The 14611-nt window shown below is 41.2% G+C and overlaps 1 protein-coding gene across 1 annotated transcript; it reads right to left on the minus strand.

Annotated features, from left to right (window-relative positions):
* Window positions 1-684: 684 nt before the first annotated feature.
* On the minus strand, window positions 685-14165 carry LOC139725346 (uncharacterized). The gene is made up of 2 exons (XM_071636433.1): window positions 14055-14165; window positions 685-5048 (listed from the first exon to the last, which is right to left on the minus strand). Exon 2 carries the CDS (start codon window positions 4939-4941, stop codon window positions 3517-3519), a length of 1425 nt encoding a protein of 474 aa, XP_071492534.1. The 5' UTR covers window positions 4942-5048; window positions 14055-14165; the 3' UTR covers window positions 685-3516.
* Between the last annotated feature and the right edge of the window lie 446 nt (window positions 14166-14611).

A 14611-nucleotide genomic window follows, 5' to 3' on the forward strand; every position in this document is an offset into this window, starting at 1 on the left:
TAAGTTTTGGTTCAAGAACAGATTAAGACAAATGTACATGTATATACAAATTATATGTAAACATGCTTTTGGAGATATACTTGGACTGTCATGATGAATTTATCAATAGGAAATTATGATCTTTTCTAATCAAAATTCCTCCTAACTGCAACTTCTTAAGCAGTTTCCCCACAGCTGAAATTGGCTGGAATTCTATACATATATATTTCATGTGTATATTTTTGTATTTGCTGATGCTGTCAGTAAAATCCCTGCTCAACTTGAATTACAGAAAACCAAGTGTTAAACAGAGTGCATAATTAATTTCCTTCATTCATGTAACATGTCTTCGTGAGGACTTGTTAATTATTAATCACACTGGGGGGGGGGGGGGAGAGAAGTAAAGTTTAACACATTACTGACGGCCATGACCAAGCTTCAGCTCAGCTGGTCGTGCAGCTGCCAGGTAAGTACTAGTAGTAGGTAAAAGGTTCCAATCCTAGGTTGGTCCCTTTGACTTTTCCTGTTGTGCGTATAATACACTTCTAGCACAAGATCTTACTACAGTGGATAGCAATAACAAATTATACATCTGACATCATAGTGAACTCAAATCACAATGTCATCACTTCTTGTCTTCATTTCACCCTGCTGCACACATCTCACAAACAATAAACTCATTTAGACTGCGATGTTAAGGTCCACTTTTTCATTTTCTTTATTCGTTTTTTCTAGCTGTTGCATAAGACCTATAAGTACCGTGCTTGTAAAGCATAGCACATCTAAGGTATGAGAAAGCTCTTGTGTAGCACACAGCTGAACTGATCTTGGATGTTAATCAGCAACTCAAATCAAACCGAGATCGTATACGTGATCGGGCTAAAGAGCGCCCGCTATACCCCGCTCGCTGTTAAGGCGTGGCGAAAGAAAAAAAAAAAAGAAAATGGGTGAAAATGAAAGAGAAAGAAAGAGATAGGGAGATAGAGAAAAGGCATAGTACTTCGAACAGAAAGCTTGTTAACAAGCTAGGGATCAGCGAAAGGCCTCCGGTGAATCGTTCATAAGTCCTTCTGCGCCCTGGAAGTAGTAACACAGCTGTTGGGAAAGCAACGAAGGCCAATTACATGAGTCCCCTACGTAAAATCTACTCTTCAGTTACATAGCTACTTTGCTGTGTGCGTGCATTTATGTAATTTGATAAAAGGCGAACAGGGTGTGAGGGCCAAGATCTGTGTGAGGCGAATCTTCATTTCTTTTTCGATTATCGTCTTTGCACTCAAATTAATACTGCACTCACTATAGCTTGAGGGTCTCTTCCATCTAATTCGCAGCTGCTCTCGGGCACTTCACAGAAATTACAGAGACTGATTTTTCTTACAACTTTCGATTTCTCAATTTTCTCGAATCAAAAGGAGGTTTGTTGATAATTACAGTTAGCCAGTCGGTACAATTATATAGATACAGTCTTGCCCAATGATACCTTAAAGGATATCTGCCTTCCTGATAGAACCTCCAACGTAAGTCGTGTATAATGAATTAGAACATAATGGTTCTGCACTCATTTTGTACCACTTGCAGACTGACAGTACACTCTGTTTCGTAATCGCATTGAAGAACCATCCAATCATCTATTAGATTCCAACGTGAATACAATAACGCATTTGTCGACACGGAAGTCGATACATTTCATGTACATTGACATCACAAATAATGTTTTTCGTCCTACATTTCAATAATAGCGAGTTTTAAGTCTGCGACGCGAACGCCAAGACGACGTTAATGAGGGAAAATGGAGTTCTGCGCATGCGCCAGACAGCTGTTTCCATTGCCCAACCCGGGGAGGCTGCGTCGTCTGAGTGTTCACATCTGAAGCTCGCCAATAACGTACAGAAACTAACTTTATTTTTACTAACGATTGAAAAAAAAGATACCCCGAAAATAACTCTTGATCATACTTCTCATAAAAGATAACACACAGAGAATACCCTCACTCTCACACACACTTACACGTACAGATGAATATTCATCTTTCCTCAACAAACAAAACTCAAAAAGTCCGCAGACGAAATAGATCAAAGAATAAATTCATGCCTTCACTCACATTACTGCTAAAGGAGGATAACACTATTTACATTAATTTCAAATAATAGGAAACAAAAAATAAACGAAACTAAACATTTTTGGATTTTTTTTGTTTGTTTTCAAAACGTTTGCTCACACTTCAGAACAATACGTTACCCCTAAAGTCTTAAAGAACTGTTCGTAGAAGATTTTAAGGAAAATCTCTACCACATAAGATATCGCGAACTGCACAATATCTACAAGACTTGGATCGACAATAACAAATCATATTTGGAGTCAGTGCGAACGAATATTCCTCAAACTATTTATGCGAACTGGAAGAGACCGAGTTTTAATTGTGTAGGCCTATACGTCGATGGTGCAGCTCAGCTGTATATAATATGCTTGTTCTTCTAGAAATGAATATCGTAAATTTTCATAGCCGTAGAGCAGGATGTTTTGTGAATGAGATCGGTATGAGTTGTTATTGCTGATGGTTCTTTAACGACATCTTGTAAGACGAATAGTATATTCTTGCAAGCATCATTTAGCACGATCTCAGAAGATGGGTAACTCTGCCTGCCCACGTATCGACGCCGAACAATCATCATATTTCATTTGAACTATATAAGCAGTCAAATATGGTTCACTGTCCGTGTTACAATCCATACTCAAGACTTTGGTACAATACAAATCTTGTTGCTCCACCCCCCCCCCCCTCCACGCACACACATAGACACCAGAACCCCGCACTTTACAACCATTTATGATTATGAGAATATGTCATTCACACATCTTACAAATTTGTACAATAATTATTCGCTCAGTCGTTTTGCAACGGCTGTCCAATGTACAACACGTATCTTGATCAACATTTTGTCTCGAGCATGCATTAACCATGAATCACCTGTTTGAAGTGACTTCATTTGAAGCATAAAACATTAACAAAGATGTATGTCACAACGAATACCAAACATGCTGATAAAACAATGATGCATGCATTTTGATTAGGTTTTTAAACCGACATCGCTTTTCGGCAACTGAAAGTCTTCAAAACATCAACAGAAATTTCAATACAAAACCTAATTTCTTTGTTGTACTCTAGCTGGAACAGAAAGATGTTCGTGCGCTAATTCAGATTCACTAAGAATCTAGAGGTTGTTTTTATAAATTGATTGAAATACTATTTACACCTGTCGGAGCAACGCCCAATGAGATACGAAGAGATAAGTTACTCTGTGGGCGTGGAGTGTAACCCGGCCAACTTGTGTGTCGAACTAATCTAGTTTCTCGAACACGCCCTTGCTGCCCCGCCCCACTTCCCGACGGCGAGGTATGTCCCGCCCAACTCCCCGAAGGTGAATGCCGTACCACCCTATTCCCTACGGGTGACTGTAGCCTGGCGACGCCACCCTTTTCTCTGGATACGTTACCCACCGGGACCAGAGACAGTGATTGGCTTGGTCGCGGTGCGAGTCATAAGTCATCGGACTCCAACATGCCACCCCAGCTGCCGGTACCCGCCGCGTAATTCGCCGCAGAAGACATCCTCTGCTGGGGAGGCCGTTGCTGAGGAGGCCCCTGCTGATACTGTGCCTGGCGTGGCTGCGAGGCTCTGGGTTGAGCTGCTCTCTGCTGGCCCCCATAGGTTGGTCGTGGCTCTTCAAATGCCGAAGACAGGCTGGACATGGAAGGACGATGAGGGTTGAACAGCTCTTCTGCGTCTTGCTCTTCAAGCCCGACGGTTTTCCAGCCTTTAGCGCGCTGGTTCTTGTTGGTATATGCCGTTCTCTGCTTGGCGGCTTGGCTCTTCGTCAGGTCAAGCTTTGGAGCTGAGCTGTATCTAGGTGGCGATCTCGGCGCGAATGGATCGTAGTTGTTGTCATCCATGTCGCCAAGTGTATCCTTGTAGGAAGATTGCCAGCCCTGGGCTCTTCGGTTGTAGTTTACTTCGTAAGGTTGCACACCACTGTGGAAGCGCTTGGTTGGAGAGTCGTTCCAGCTGCATCCTATAGATGCCGACTGCTGACCCTTGGATGGAGCTGCTCGTGTCTGGTACTGGGGTCCCTTGGGAGTGGGTGGATTGACGGCGCGCGTCTGGGCAGGTTTGCCGTAGTCGCTCGCGTATGGGGACTGTGGTTGTGGGCTTGGTTGTGATGGTTGCCTCTTCATCGATTGCTGGCGCTGAGCTGTAGCCTGTGGCGCCGTGCCGTACCCATGGGCGTATGGCTGTTGTGGCTGTTGTGGCTGTGGAGAAGCAGGCGCTGGTCGACTGACGGGCTTTGAAACTGGTCTCGCAGCCGGTCTTGCCTGAGGCCGTCCTTTTGCTGTCGAGAGGGGAGGTTCATAATCTGGAGCTCCAGCCCTGGCTTTCTGAACCGATTGAGGAGTAATTGCATCATCATCTACCGCATACTTATCGGTGTGTTCCCTCGCCTTCTTGAACATGTTTGCAGCTCTACTTCCGCCCGGTTTGTAGGCCTGTTGTCCGCCACCGAGCAGTTCCACGCTATCGGAAGCAGGGCGGCTGCCATATCTTCCAACGGGCCTCCTACCAGATGGATGTGGCTGCGAGCGCTGCTGCGAGTATGCCTGCTGATGTTGCATCTTCTGATTGGCACTGTACATGACGTGAGCGCCAACGGCGTGCTGTTCGCGAGGTTGATGCCAGGAGGAAGCGTAATTGCCACTCATCGTATTTTGAGGAAGATTATCCCAGTGTATGGTGACGGGTCGCTGTTCGAACGGGTTTCGCTGGCGTCGAGTTTTCAGCTGGTAGTCGTCTATGATACCTGTCCGGTTTACCTGGTTCTCTATGTACATAGACTTGCCCCTGTGCGGATGCTCCCCTGTCAGCTCCTCTATGCTACGAGCGTGTGCATCTACGTGTGATCTATACATCTACCTGTCAGCTGGTTGGATAAGGGGCGTGGTGTAACCATGGGACCTCCTCCTCTGGTTCGTCTATGACTCGAGTCTCTCTATACCGGTGAGAATCCGGGTTGAACCTGGAGTCAAGAAAATCGAAAGAGACACCATGATAACTTTAAATCAACATCATTCATCGATCATGCGCTGTGCACAGGTTTCTGCAAGGTGAAAAGTCATTTCAAATGACTTTGACCAACACCTTGCCGTGACTGTAATTCCGACTCGACTTTAATCATGACTGACGGGTAGATGTGATCTATACATCAACCCGTCAGCTTGTTGGACTAGGGGCGTGGTGTAACCATGGCTTCGAACAGTGGTGTTAGAAATTTTAAATGCACAATTTGTGTTTGTTTTGTTGTAAATGTTGATATTGTGCAATGTTTAGATGAATATGTTTTTTAATGTATGTATTTATACAATCTTGTACATGTTCTATAGTAATCGTGCTAATTTCTGTAAAATGTCCGCAATTCATCCTGCGGGCTGCAATGGATATTAATCAATGAAATACGCTTTCAAACAAACAAACAAACAAGACTACCACCTCTACACCGCCGAGAATCATTATTGAAACAGGAGTTCAGTTAATCAAAACAAAAGGCATAGTCCCTTCGTTTAACATGGCCAATGCACAATGATTTATCAAAATTGTGGTAATTGCAAACATTTCATCACTCGTCTTTTTAGTATTAGACTATATGCAAAAAAAAAAAGAGCAAAGAAAATGAGATTTCATTGAATACAATGGGATTCGAACCCTAGACCGTCGGATTGCTAGACCGATGCTCGTACCTACTTAGCTATGGAAAGCCCCAATACGGTGTTCGTCCTAGATACCCTTAATTCTTAATGATCATAACCTGGTCAGAAGCTTACGTAAACCCGATTAAAATCCGGAGGATAGAAATCAACTGGAGATAAATGGGGGAGATCAACAAAGTGACGCAGCTTTTTGAACATATAATAAACATGCAAACAAAGGGAAACTGACCAGAAATGCATATGATACAATGCAAATGAGCAAGGAAGCTGAGATCTTGAGGTCTCCGATTCGAATCCTATATCGAATCCCAATTTCTTGGCTCACTCTTCACTACTTATGTCTCTGGTCCGTTTCCCTTTGTATTTGACATTTGGACTATAGTCAAACTGTATACGACCACTCCTCCACCACCTTTTAATGGTCTGGTTTTGTTCCTCAATGTTCAAGAAACTCGTTGTATCATCGGTGCTTAATCCTATTGGACAATGATATCCACCATGATGTATCAAAGGAAAGATTTTTGTTTGATTGAATGTTTTTCGCTCATAACAAGTGCTTTACTGACCCTTCTCCTTGCCATGACATTAAGCTATAATACAATCATGAATTTGCGTCGTCTATTGCCCAAGTGCAATCGTGAATCATGTTACAGTTGACATTGATAAATCGAGTACAGATGAAAAAAAAAGAAGAAATAGAATAGGTTTTATCAATATCGAAGATAAAGGTTAAGAATTTTCAGAGTTTTTCATGTGTACGGGACATCGTGGCTTTGTGGTGTTACCAAGTCACATCAACTCTCCCTGCGATCACAGTCAAAATGATACAAATCAGGTTTTTGGCTGATATTTTGGACAACCTTTTTACTTTACGGCCGTCGCTGCAGTAGGATATCTGTACGCAACAAGAGAGATACGTGTGATATAATTATGTTTGCCTTAGATTGTGTGGAGGAAAAATGAGGACCTAGTGAAGATTCTTTTAAGTAGATGGTAAACTTGTGAGGCCGTAACAACGTCATCTCATGAAATTTGAATATGCGGTTGCCCAGAATGAATTATTTTCATTTCGACGGTTTGGTGATCTGAAAAAGAAAAGAAGGTGCATACTAACACACCTCCGGATTTCTTTTGCTTTTTTTAATTTTTGGAATAAGGGTCTTTCGGAATAACAAGCCTTCGGAGTAACGAACTGTAACCTCTAAGTTGTATCACTGCTGTTTTGTGTGCTACTTTAAATTTCCATATTGGTCCTATCAATTTTGCAGATAACAATACACTCTGCCGTTGCTTCATTCTTGACTTTCTTGTCGTTCCCTCCAAATTGATATCACGATGCACTTTCTCCTCAAGTTATTAAAGGTGAAAATAATCCCTTATGAATATATTCATTAAATAACGATTATGGACAACGGTGTGTATGCCAAATGTTTTTTCTTTCTTTCTTTACGGAATACTCACAAAAATGTGATTCAAAAGAAACTCTGTTACTCAGTGGGCATGCAGGGTTCAATGCCGCTATAAACAAGACTCTAAGCAACCTGAGCGAACAAACGTGTTGTCTTCTCGTGATAGCGACAGTCTCTTCCAGGGCAGCCAAAAGGAAGATATTATCTGCTAGTTGTTCTACCCTGATCATAACTAACTAGTATAAAAAAAAAGCATGCTCACACAGTGGAGGTGAACGGTTAGTATCCCGTTATCATCTAGGGATTATTATTTCTGTATCCCACTTTTTACCAAGCAAGGTTAACGCGCTTGGGTTTTCGCATCCTCCTACTTCGCTCATCATGGAGGGCGTAAGTATAGGGCGTGTGTTGGTGAGCCCGCGTGCCGAGCCGGTCACTTAGTATCTCTTCCCGTGTAGATGACCTTTCAACGTGTGCACGAACGCAACGATTTAGTGCCGTGTGCTAAAGCATGCACTGTTCTAACTCAAATTACAATAGCAATGATAACGGCGATGGCGACAATATCAAAATAGTGCCGATTTTAGTCGTCATTATCAATTCTGGTATCATCATGTTAAAATAAAGATGATCATGAGGACATTACCTTGCTCAAAATATACATCATCCTCGTCAATACTAAATGGTCTTATTCTAAACTTTCTCAGCTATTCTCGAGGAGTTCAGATCTTAGGAAGATGATCGCACGGGAAAAATGCTCTATTTATGATAAAACGCCAATTTAAGCATTTACGCCTATACCATATTTGTTGGTTTTTTTAGGTTTTCTTCTGCTTTGTTTGTTTGATGTTTTTTGTGACACTTAGATACTGATGGACGTTGCTTTAAGTCCTGATAGTGCCGTTTCATTACAAGGTTACATGCACACGTGGATATTACGTGCTGTTTACCTTCCAGTATTTTCTTTTTAATACATGACGGATCATCTTGCCCACGTTCCTTATATTTTAGCGCTTTGTTTCAGAACTATGCAATGTGATTAGAAACAAGGAGTGTGCCATCTCTGTATTGTTTTTTTTTTATGGAAATCTACTTCGACACGTGCAGACAAGTTTCGTTTTACCACGTGAGTGTAGTAAAACGTGAGCATTACTCATTTTCATGATGACAAAAACCTTCAAGAGTCAAGCCAGACTGTTTCCCCAAGAATCGATGAGATTGTTAACGACGAGGATAAAAATTGCTACAGCGCATGGTTGCACAGAATGGTGTTTGGAGACAAAATCACGAGTATGGGGAAATAGGAACTTGATCCCCACTCTACCTATATTCTTATATAACAAAGATTTTCTAGTCAACCGAAAACTCGCTACAGGCATGCTCGATGGAGTGGCAACATAACTGGTATTTTATGCACGCAGTTTGGTTTTAAGTGTTGGAAGAGTAGAAAGAATTAAGGAACAGGTGATTTGAATAGCTCATGTAGAGGTCCCAAGGAAAAATGCCTTAATAAATGAGTAAACAATTAATGAATGAATTGTATAGATCGCCATATTACCAAGAGAGAGAGAAAAATATAAAGTATAAAAAGATGCATGAATAGATCGATAGTAAGATAAATAGATGAATAACAGTGAAGAATTCGACAGCTTCACTGCACAAACCCATTTCGAGAATAAATTGGAAAGAAACACCTAAAACATCCCCTAGCTTAGACTGGATATAAATTCGGATCCTGAAAACATGGTGATTTCTAAGAATGAAGAAACCAAGGAGTCAGCGCCATATACATCTCATATGCACATCGCATTTATAGGTTCCTCCGTTTATTGCTGTGACATTATCTCAAATACATATACACACAATCACATAATACAGGTTATACATACATGCATAACACACTCGGGCACAAGGACACACACCAATACTTTATCGGTAAACGGCACGAAGACATTCCGCAGACAATCTGCTCAAAGAAGCTGAGCAATAATACCAAATTGTCTCTGCGGTTGATCGTGGCTGCAATGAGGTATTTACCAGCCGGCAGCATCCAGGGCACTTTAAAGGCGGACTTATAGTAACCATCGTCCGTATGCCCTAGTCACCATGTCGCCATTTTAGATTGATATTGGCAAGACAGGGAATAACATGCGCCATGTTTGAGGGCAGAAATTTCCCGTTGGTTTCGCACTCAGAGAAAGAAATATCGTCTTTAAAACTGCATGCCTAGGCTCACTTTTATGAAGTTTCTCTTGCATAATGATGATATCTTCCGAATTGACACAAATTTATAATCTGTGTAATAGATCAAACAATATCAAATGCGCGTGACCAAAGACCTTGACACAAATGTAATCAGTACAGGCCTATATGTTTCGCATGTCCACGCCACATTTTGTATTTTCACACATGACATATTTTGAATATTTCAATTAAGGAAATATTATTGAATAAACAAGAGAATCTTATGAAATCTTAGTTTTATTACGCAATCCTCTGAAACGTCAATGAACACTTCAAAATTTAATCAAAATCGAGAGTTAAAACAAGAGCTAAATTAAGTATATAAACAAATTAGTGAGAATGGTGATTTTTCTTTTGTTTGTTCGATTCCGATTGGCCGATGCTAATTTGATACACTAAAAATGATTTAGACAGTTTACACATAGGAAACCATAAAAAACACATTACGGTATGAAAAGTAGTGCTCAGGGTAATACTGACAAAATGATATTATTTTAATTTAAGTTTTGTGTTACATGCTTTGCTAGGATTAATAATGACGTGACGAGTTTCTCTTCGTCTACAGGGAATGACCTGTACAATGACAATCATAGTCAACATCTTTATCGAAAAATGTGGTTACCTGGTAGTGGTGATTAACTTGAGCTTGAATGCGAACTTGAAGAAAACTGATGGTTCATGTAATTAGCGTGGTGATTTGTAAACAAAAATCCGAAATAATATGCTCGGTGATAACCGGTTTCTTCTGGTAATGTCGTTCAGAGGGTATGATTAGATTCATTGTGCGAAGAAGGCCCGAAGGACTGGGTTCGTTTAACCTTTGAATGCACGTTTTACGTAGGCGATACTTTGCGAGGGTATCCTAAAAATACGAAAACTGATAGCTCTTTAATCTACCCCCTTCCCTCAGCTCAGCACCGGCCGCCCCACCAACATGTTTCTCTAGCGCATTCCGGGGCGGTGCTTGACTGTCCGTTACGTTCGGGGCGGACGCTCGCACACGCATCCGACAGTGCAGTCGATTCGATATAGACCCAGTTTGTGTTGGGGAATGTCGTCTGGACTATATGGCTCTAAGTTCAGCTGTGCTGACTCCTTGTTGCCAGGCACCATTGGCAATGTGGAATCAATACTCACACATCTGGCCCTCGAGTACAAACAGAAATGGCAGTTTAATATTTCGAACTGAGCCCTTTTGGAGAGGTGGGGGGAGCACATCCAGGGACCTGGTTGGCGGATCGGTGACGACATAATACGTATAACGCCAATCCGTCACGGAGTCCAAAGTATGCCAACCACCCAACCTGACATTACGGTGAGGTGCACGCGTGTCGAAGATAAAAGTAGTACATCATTTTATTTCATGTCAAGAAACTTTTGTCACGTGACACTCGTCTGAAGATCCATCAAATTGTCAAAGAAAATGTACGACCCATTATTGTCATAGTCTAATTTATTGTCGAATAGCAAGGGGCCTTAATAAGCTCGCATGGCTGGTTCCGAATGTACTCCATAAACTCAAGTCAACTCAACGAAAAGAGAGAAAATTGCTACATGTTGTTACTTTACTGTGTACAAATAGTCAGCCATATATGAGTTTTCTTTATGCGTCCATCGTCTAAAAGACAGTAAAAGACTTGAATAAAACGCAACGTCATACGTGATACTTCGTACAGCTGTGTCTATTACCTCGATGTCCATCAACCGTCGAGAATTTGAAAAGTTCAAAAACAAAACAAAACAAACCCCAAAGAACCACGCTTCCTCATCATCATTACAGTGATTTTTCGTCAGGTATAATCCCCCATTCCAGTACAGAGTCAGACTATTTCTGTAAAAATGCGTGGAAGAGAAATGGATTTAATAATAATGGAGGGCGTTATAATTAAGATATCACCTGCTTAGTAAACATGAAATTGTGATCAAAATGAAGGTACCTTACAAAAGACCTCTTAAAAGCCTCCTAACATAGGCATATATCGATGCACCGATCTGATTAAGTAACGACGTCCCGTTCACTAACTATATTATGAGGATAAGAACACACGCCCCACGTGCAAGCACATTGCATTTTGCTTGCCGTCGGTTCGACTGCATAGGAAGGAGGGTGGCGAACGGATTATTGTGGGCGGTGGGAGGTGGTGTGGGCAGTGCTTCATCCTCTACTCACATTCCCGAGAGAAGGGAATGATGGAGTGTCTTTAACAATGGACGATGAATCAGTCTCTATATCAGGGGAGCAAAAACTATATAGGATATGATATGATATCACACTGTATACATAACTATATTACTAGTACATAACTAATAAGATATACAATATTATGTGTATATATATGTATGTGTGTGTGTGAGCGCATGTGCGTGTGTGTGCGTGTGTGTGTGCATGTGTGTGCGCGCGCACGCGTGTGTGTGTGTGTGTGTGAATGTGTGAGAGGTTGTTGAGATTTCACGTTTTGGCTCTACAAAGAAACACAAAAACAAACTGGTAATGCATTTTTGGCCAATAAATAGTGATTACGTTCATTTGACTCATATTTTCGGCGTTCACGCCTTTTTCTTGATTATTGACGCAATAGCCTGAATAAGGCGTATATAGGACGCTGAAAACTAAAAAAAAAAGATAATAATAATAAAGTTTAAAAATATACACGTACTCCAATGCAAACATGTGTGTTTACATATATACATTTATTATAACACGATATTGCACTGAATACGAATGGTTTGGAAAACGTGTTGTAGCCCTCAACATAAGCCCCCTTTTATCCATTTTATCGCCAGATCATCAGTAATCTGTGAGCGAACGAAACATTAGGACTGAAAACGTTGATTAATGGCCAACTGCTGTTAAGCGCACAACTTATGTGGGAAGTGAAAAGCCGGGGATATCCGATGACATTTGCGAGTGACATCATCTGGATTGCCGATTGTTACCCTCCGCCCATATCAGAGAAGGAAAGGTCAAAGGGATATATTTGTCTGCTGATCGCCGTTTCTTTGTTCACCGAATGTTGGACAGACAGTCTCTGCTTCGGGCAATGTAACATGGCTAGGTGCTGTCACTATAATTATATACACACCACATACTTGGTAAGATGTGAGCATCAGAATGATTCCCTAACAGAATACAAGGCAATAACACTTGACCCTCAACCCCACCCCACCTCCTTCTCAAAAACAAACACACAAAATATACGCTACTGTGTTATTGACAGAAAGTTGCCGGTACACATACACACACACACACACACACAAAGAAATACGATAAAACATCAAAACAAGAGGAATTTTCCAGAAGACAAGAATACCATTTGGCACATTATCATGCCCATTCGTTGGTTTGAGTGTATACAATATAAACCAAAAGTGAAACAACTAACAACATTTTGAATAAGTGGGTACAGTCAGAGGGTAGGCCTCGTTGAATTACCAGGGATGCTTATACAAAAACTATGAAAAGATGAAACTTATAGTTTCATTAACATCGTTACTTCTAAAGGTCAATCTCTTGCTATAAGAATCATGAAGACGGCAAATGTTGGGATTGAAAGCAGGAGAAGATTAATCAGACTGAAGAAAACTCACACCTCAATGTTGGGGTCGGGGTTACTTTGCAATGTTGTTGTTCCTCGGTGAAAATCGGCCGCATGTGGCTTGTGATGGAATAAGATGAAGATGCCGTAAAGCATTTATACTACAAGATGCAGATGCCATTCTTATAGTAGCTCATTGATATCTAGATGTCTCCGGCAAATGATATCCCTCCTAAATAGGGTGTTTACAAACTATATGAATCATAGATTCTCCCAAATAAGATATCGCACTTAGAACATGGTGTCTACCTTCAGATTTTGCATTCATCATCCGAACCTTCCCCTTAAAGGTTGAATTGTCCTAGTAAATATATTTTTTAAGGAAAACCCCAGTGATAATTTTCGACGGAGGAAAATTAGGGAAGTAAGGTATGCTAATTGATACAATATAATTATATAGAATTAGCAAAAGAAAAAAAAATGGTTTGAATACGCAAGTGAACCCATTACAGTGATAGCTGCGTGATGTATTACTTAATCAGTTAATTGGCAGCACGTGAACTTGGTGTGGATCTGTTGTTTATCAAACTATGGAACATTTTGCTCAACATCATATCGAATACATTGAATCTTGCTTATATTGGTAAATAGGGATAAACGTTTTATCATGTCATGACGAATTTGTCTATTTTGCAAATCATTTTGGTGATAGAATGAAAGATGGACTTCGTTATAACTTAGATCAATGCAGATTACCTGAAATACCCCTTGTTTTCAACAATGGACACAATAGCACTGATGCAAATTTTACAAGAAGACGAGAGAAGATTACCCATTGGTCATCCGGCGCTATTGAGTGACGTCATAGACTTTCGTCGATCATCTGGAAAAGAGTTTCAATCTGAGTGTTTGACCGTAAACAAACCCCTGGCTAACCAACACACAGGGAGCCCCGCGTATCGCGATAGTTTCACATCAGCGTCAGATCACCAGTAAAATCACAACGCTCACTCTTTCAAAACGGTAAAAATGCACATTTTCCGTGACGCTATTAAAACAATAGCTCGTATATTGTAGATGATCATTAGGGAAAAAGGTGATTTTATAAAACAAGAAAATTGCGACTTACCAGTAGTGAGACGGTATGTCTAGGCTGCGGAAAAGTGTGGCTGTCCCCCCTAACGGGATACGGGCCCAACAAATCGATTTGATCTACTTCCTGTATACCAATGAAACGCTGGTATTTTCACTGATTCCGTCTTCACGCCGCTGGTTTCCAATTTGGTCGTAATCAGAGGCCCGTCACCTCACGCCGTTACGTCGGCGGGAGCAGCGAATTCAGACCACCCCTCGCATACAGACGTCACGGGAGAAAAGTTCTTTGAGCGAGCGCGGGAAAGGCTGCGATCAGAGAGGTAGTTATGCAAGGCATGCCCGGCGGGGCTAGAGAGACAGGCTAATGTATGCAAACTCCACTGGTCATATATGGACATCGCACGAGTGGGCCGCTCACTGTATACTGGTAGACGAGCGACGTAGTCTTACCTGTCAGACTCAGGGAACACATAGGATGCAGCAAAGGTCAATGATATAAGACTAATGTAACAAATCTATAATTATTGTAACACGTCTTTTCTAGTAATGATTACAACCGATTCAAAGTCATCTCTTCTTAACAGTCTCTTT

The sequence above is a fragment of the Diadema antillarum genome, unplaced genomic scaffold (genome assembly GCF_040938485.1).
Source record: "Diadema antillarum isolate AM-2024a unplaced genomic scaffold, OU_Dant_1.0 seq00000035_RagTag, whole genome shotgun sequence".
In the NCBI taxonomy this organism is placed as follows: domain Eukaryota; kingdom Metazoa; phylum Echinodermata; class Echinoidea; order Diadematoida; family Diadematidae; genus Diadema; species Diadema antillarum.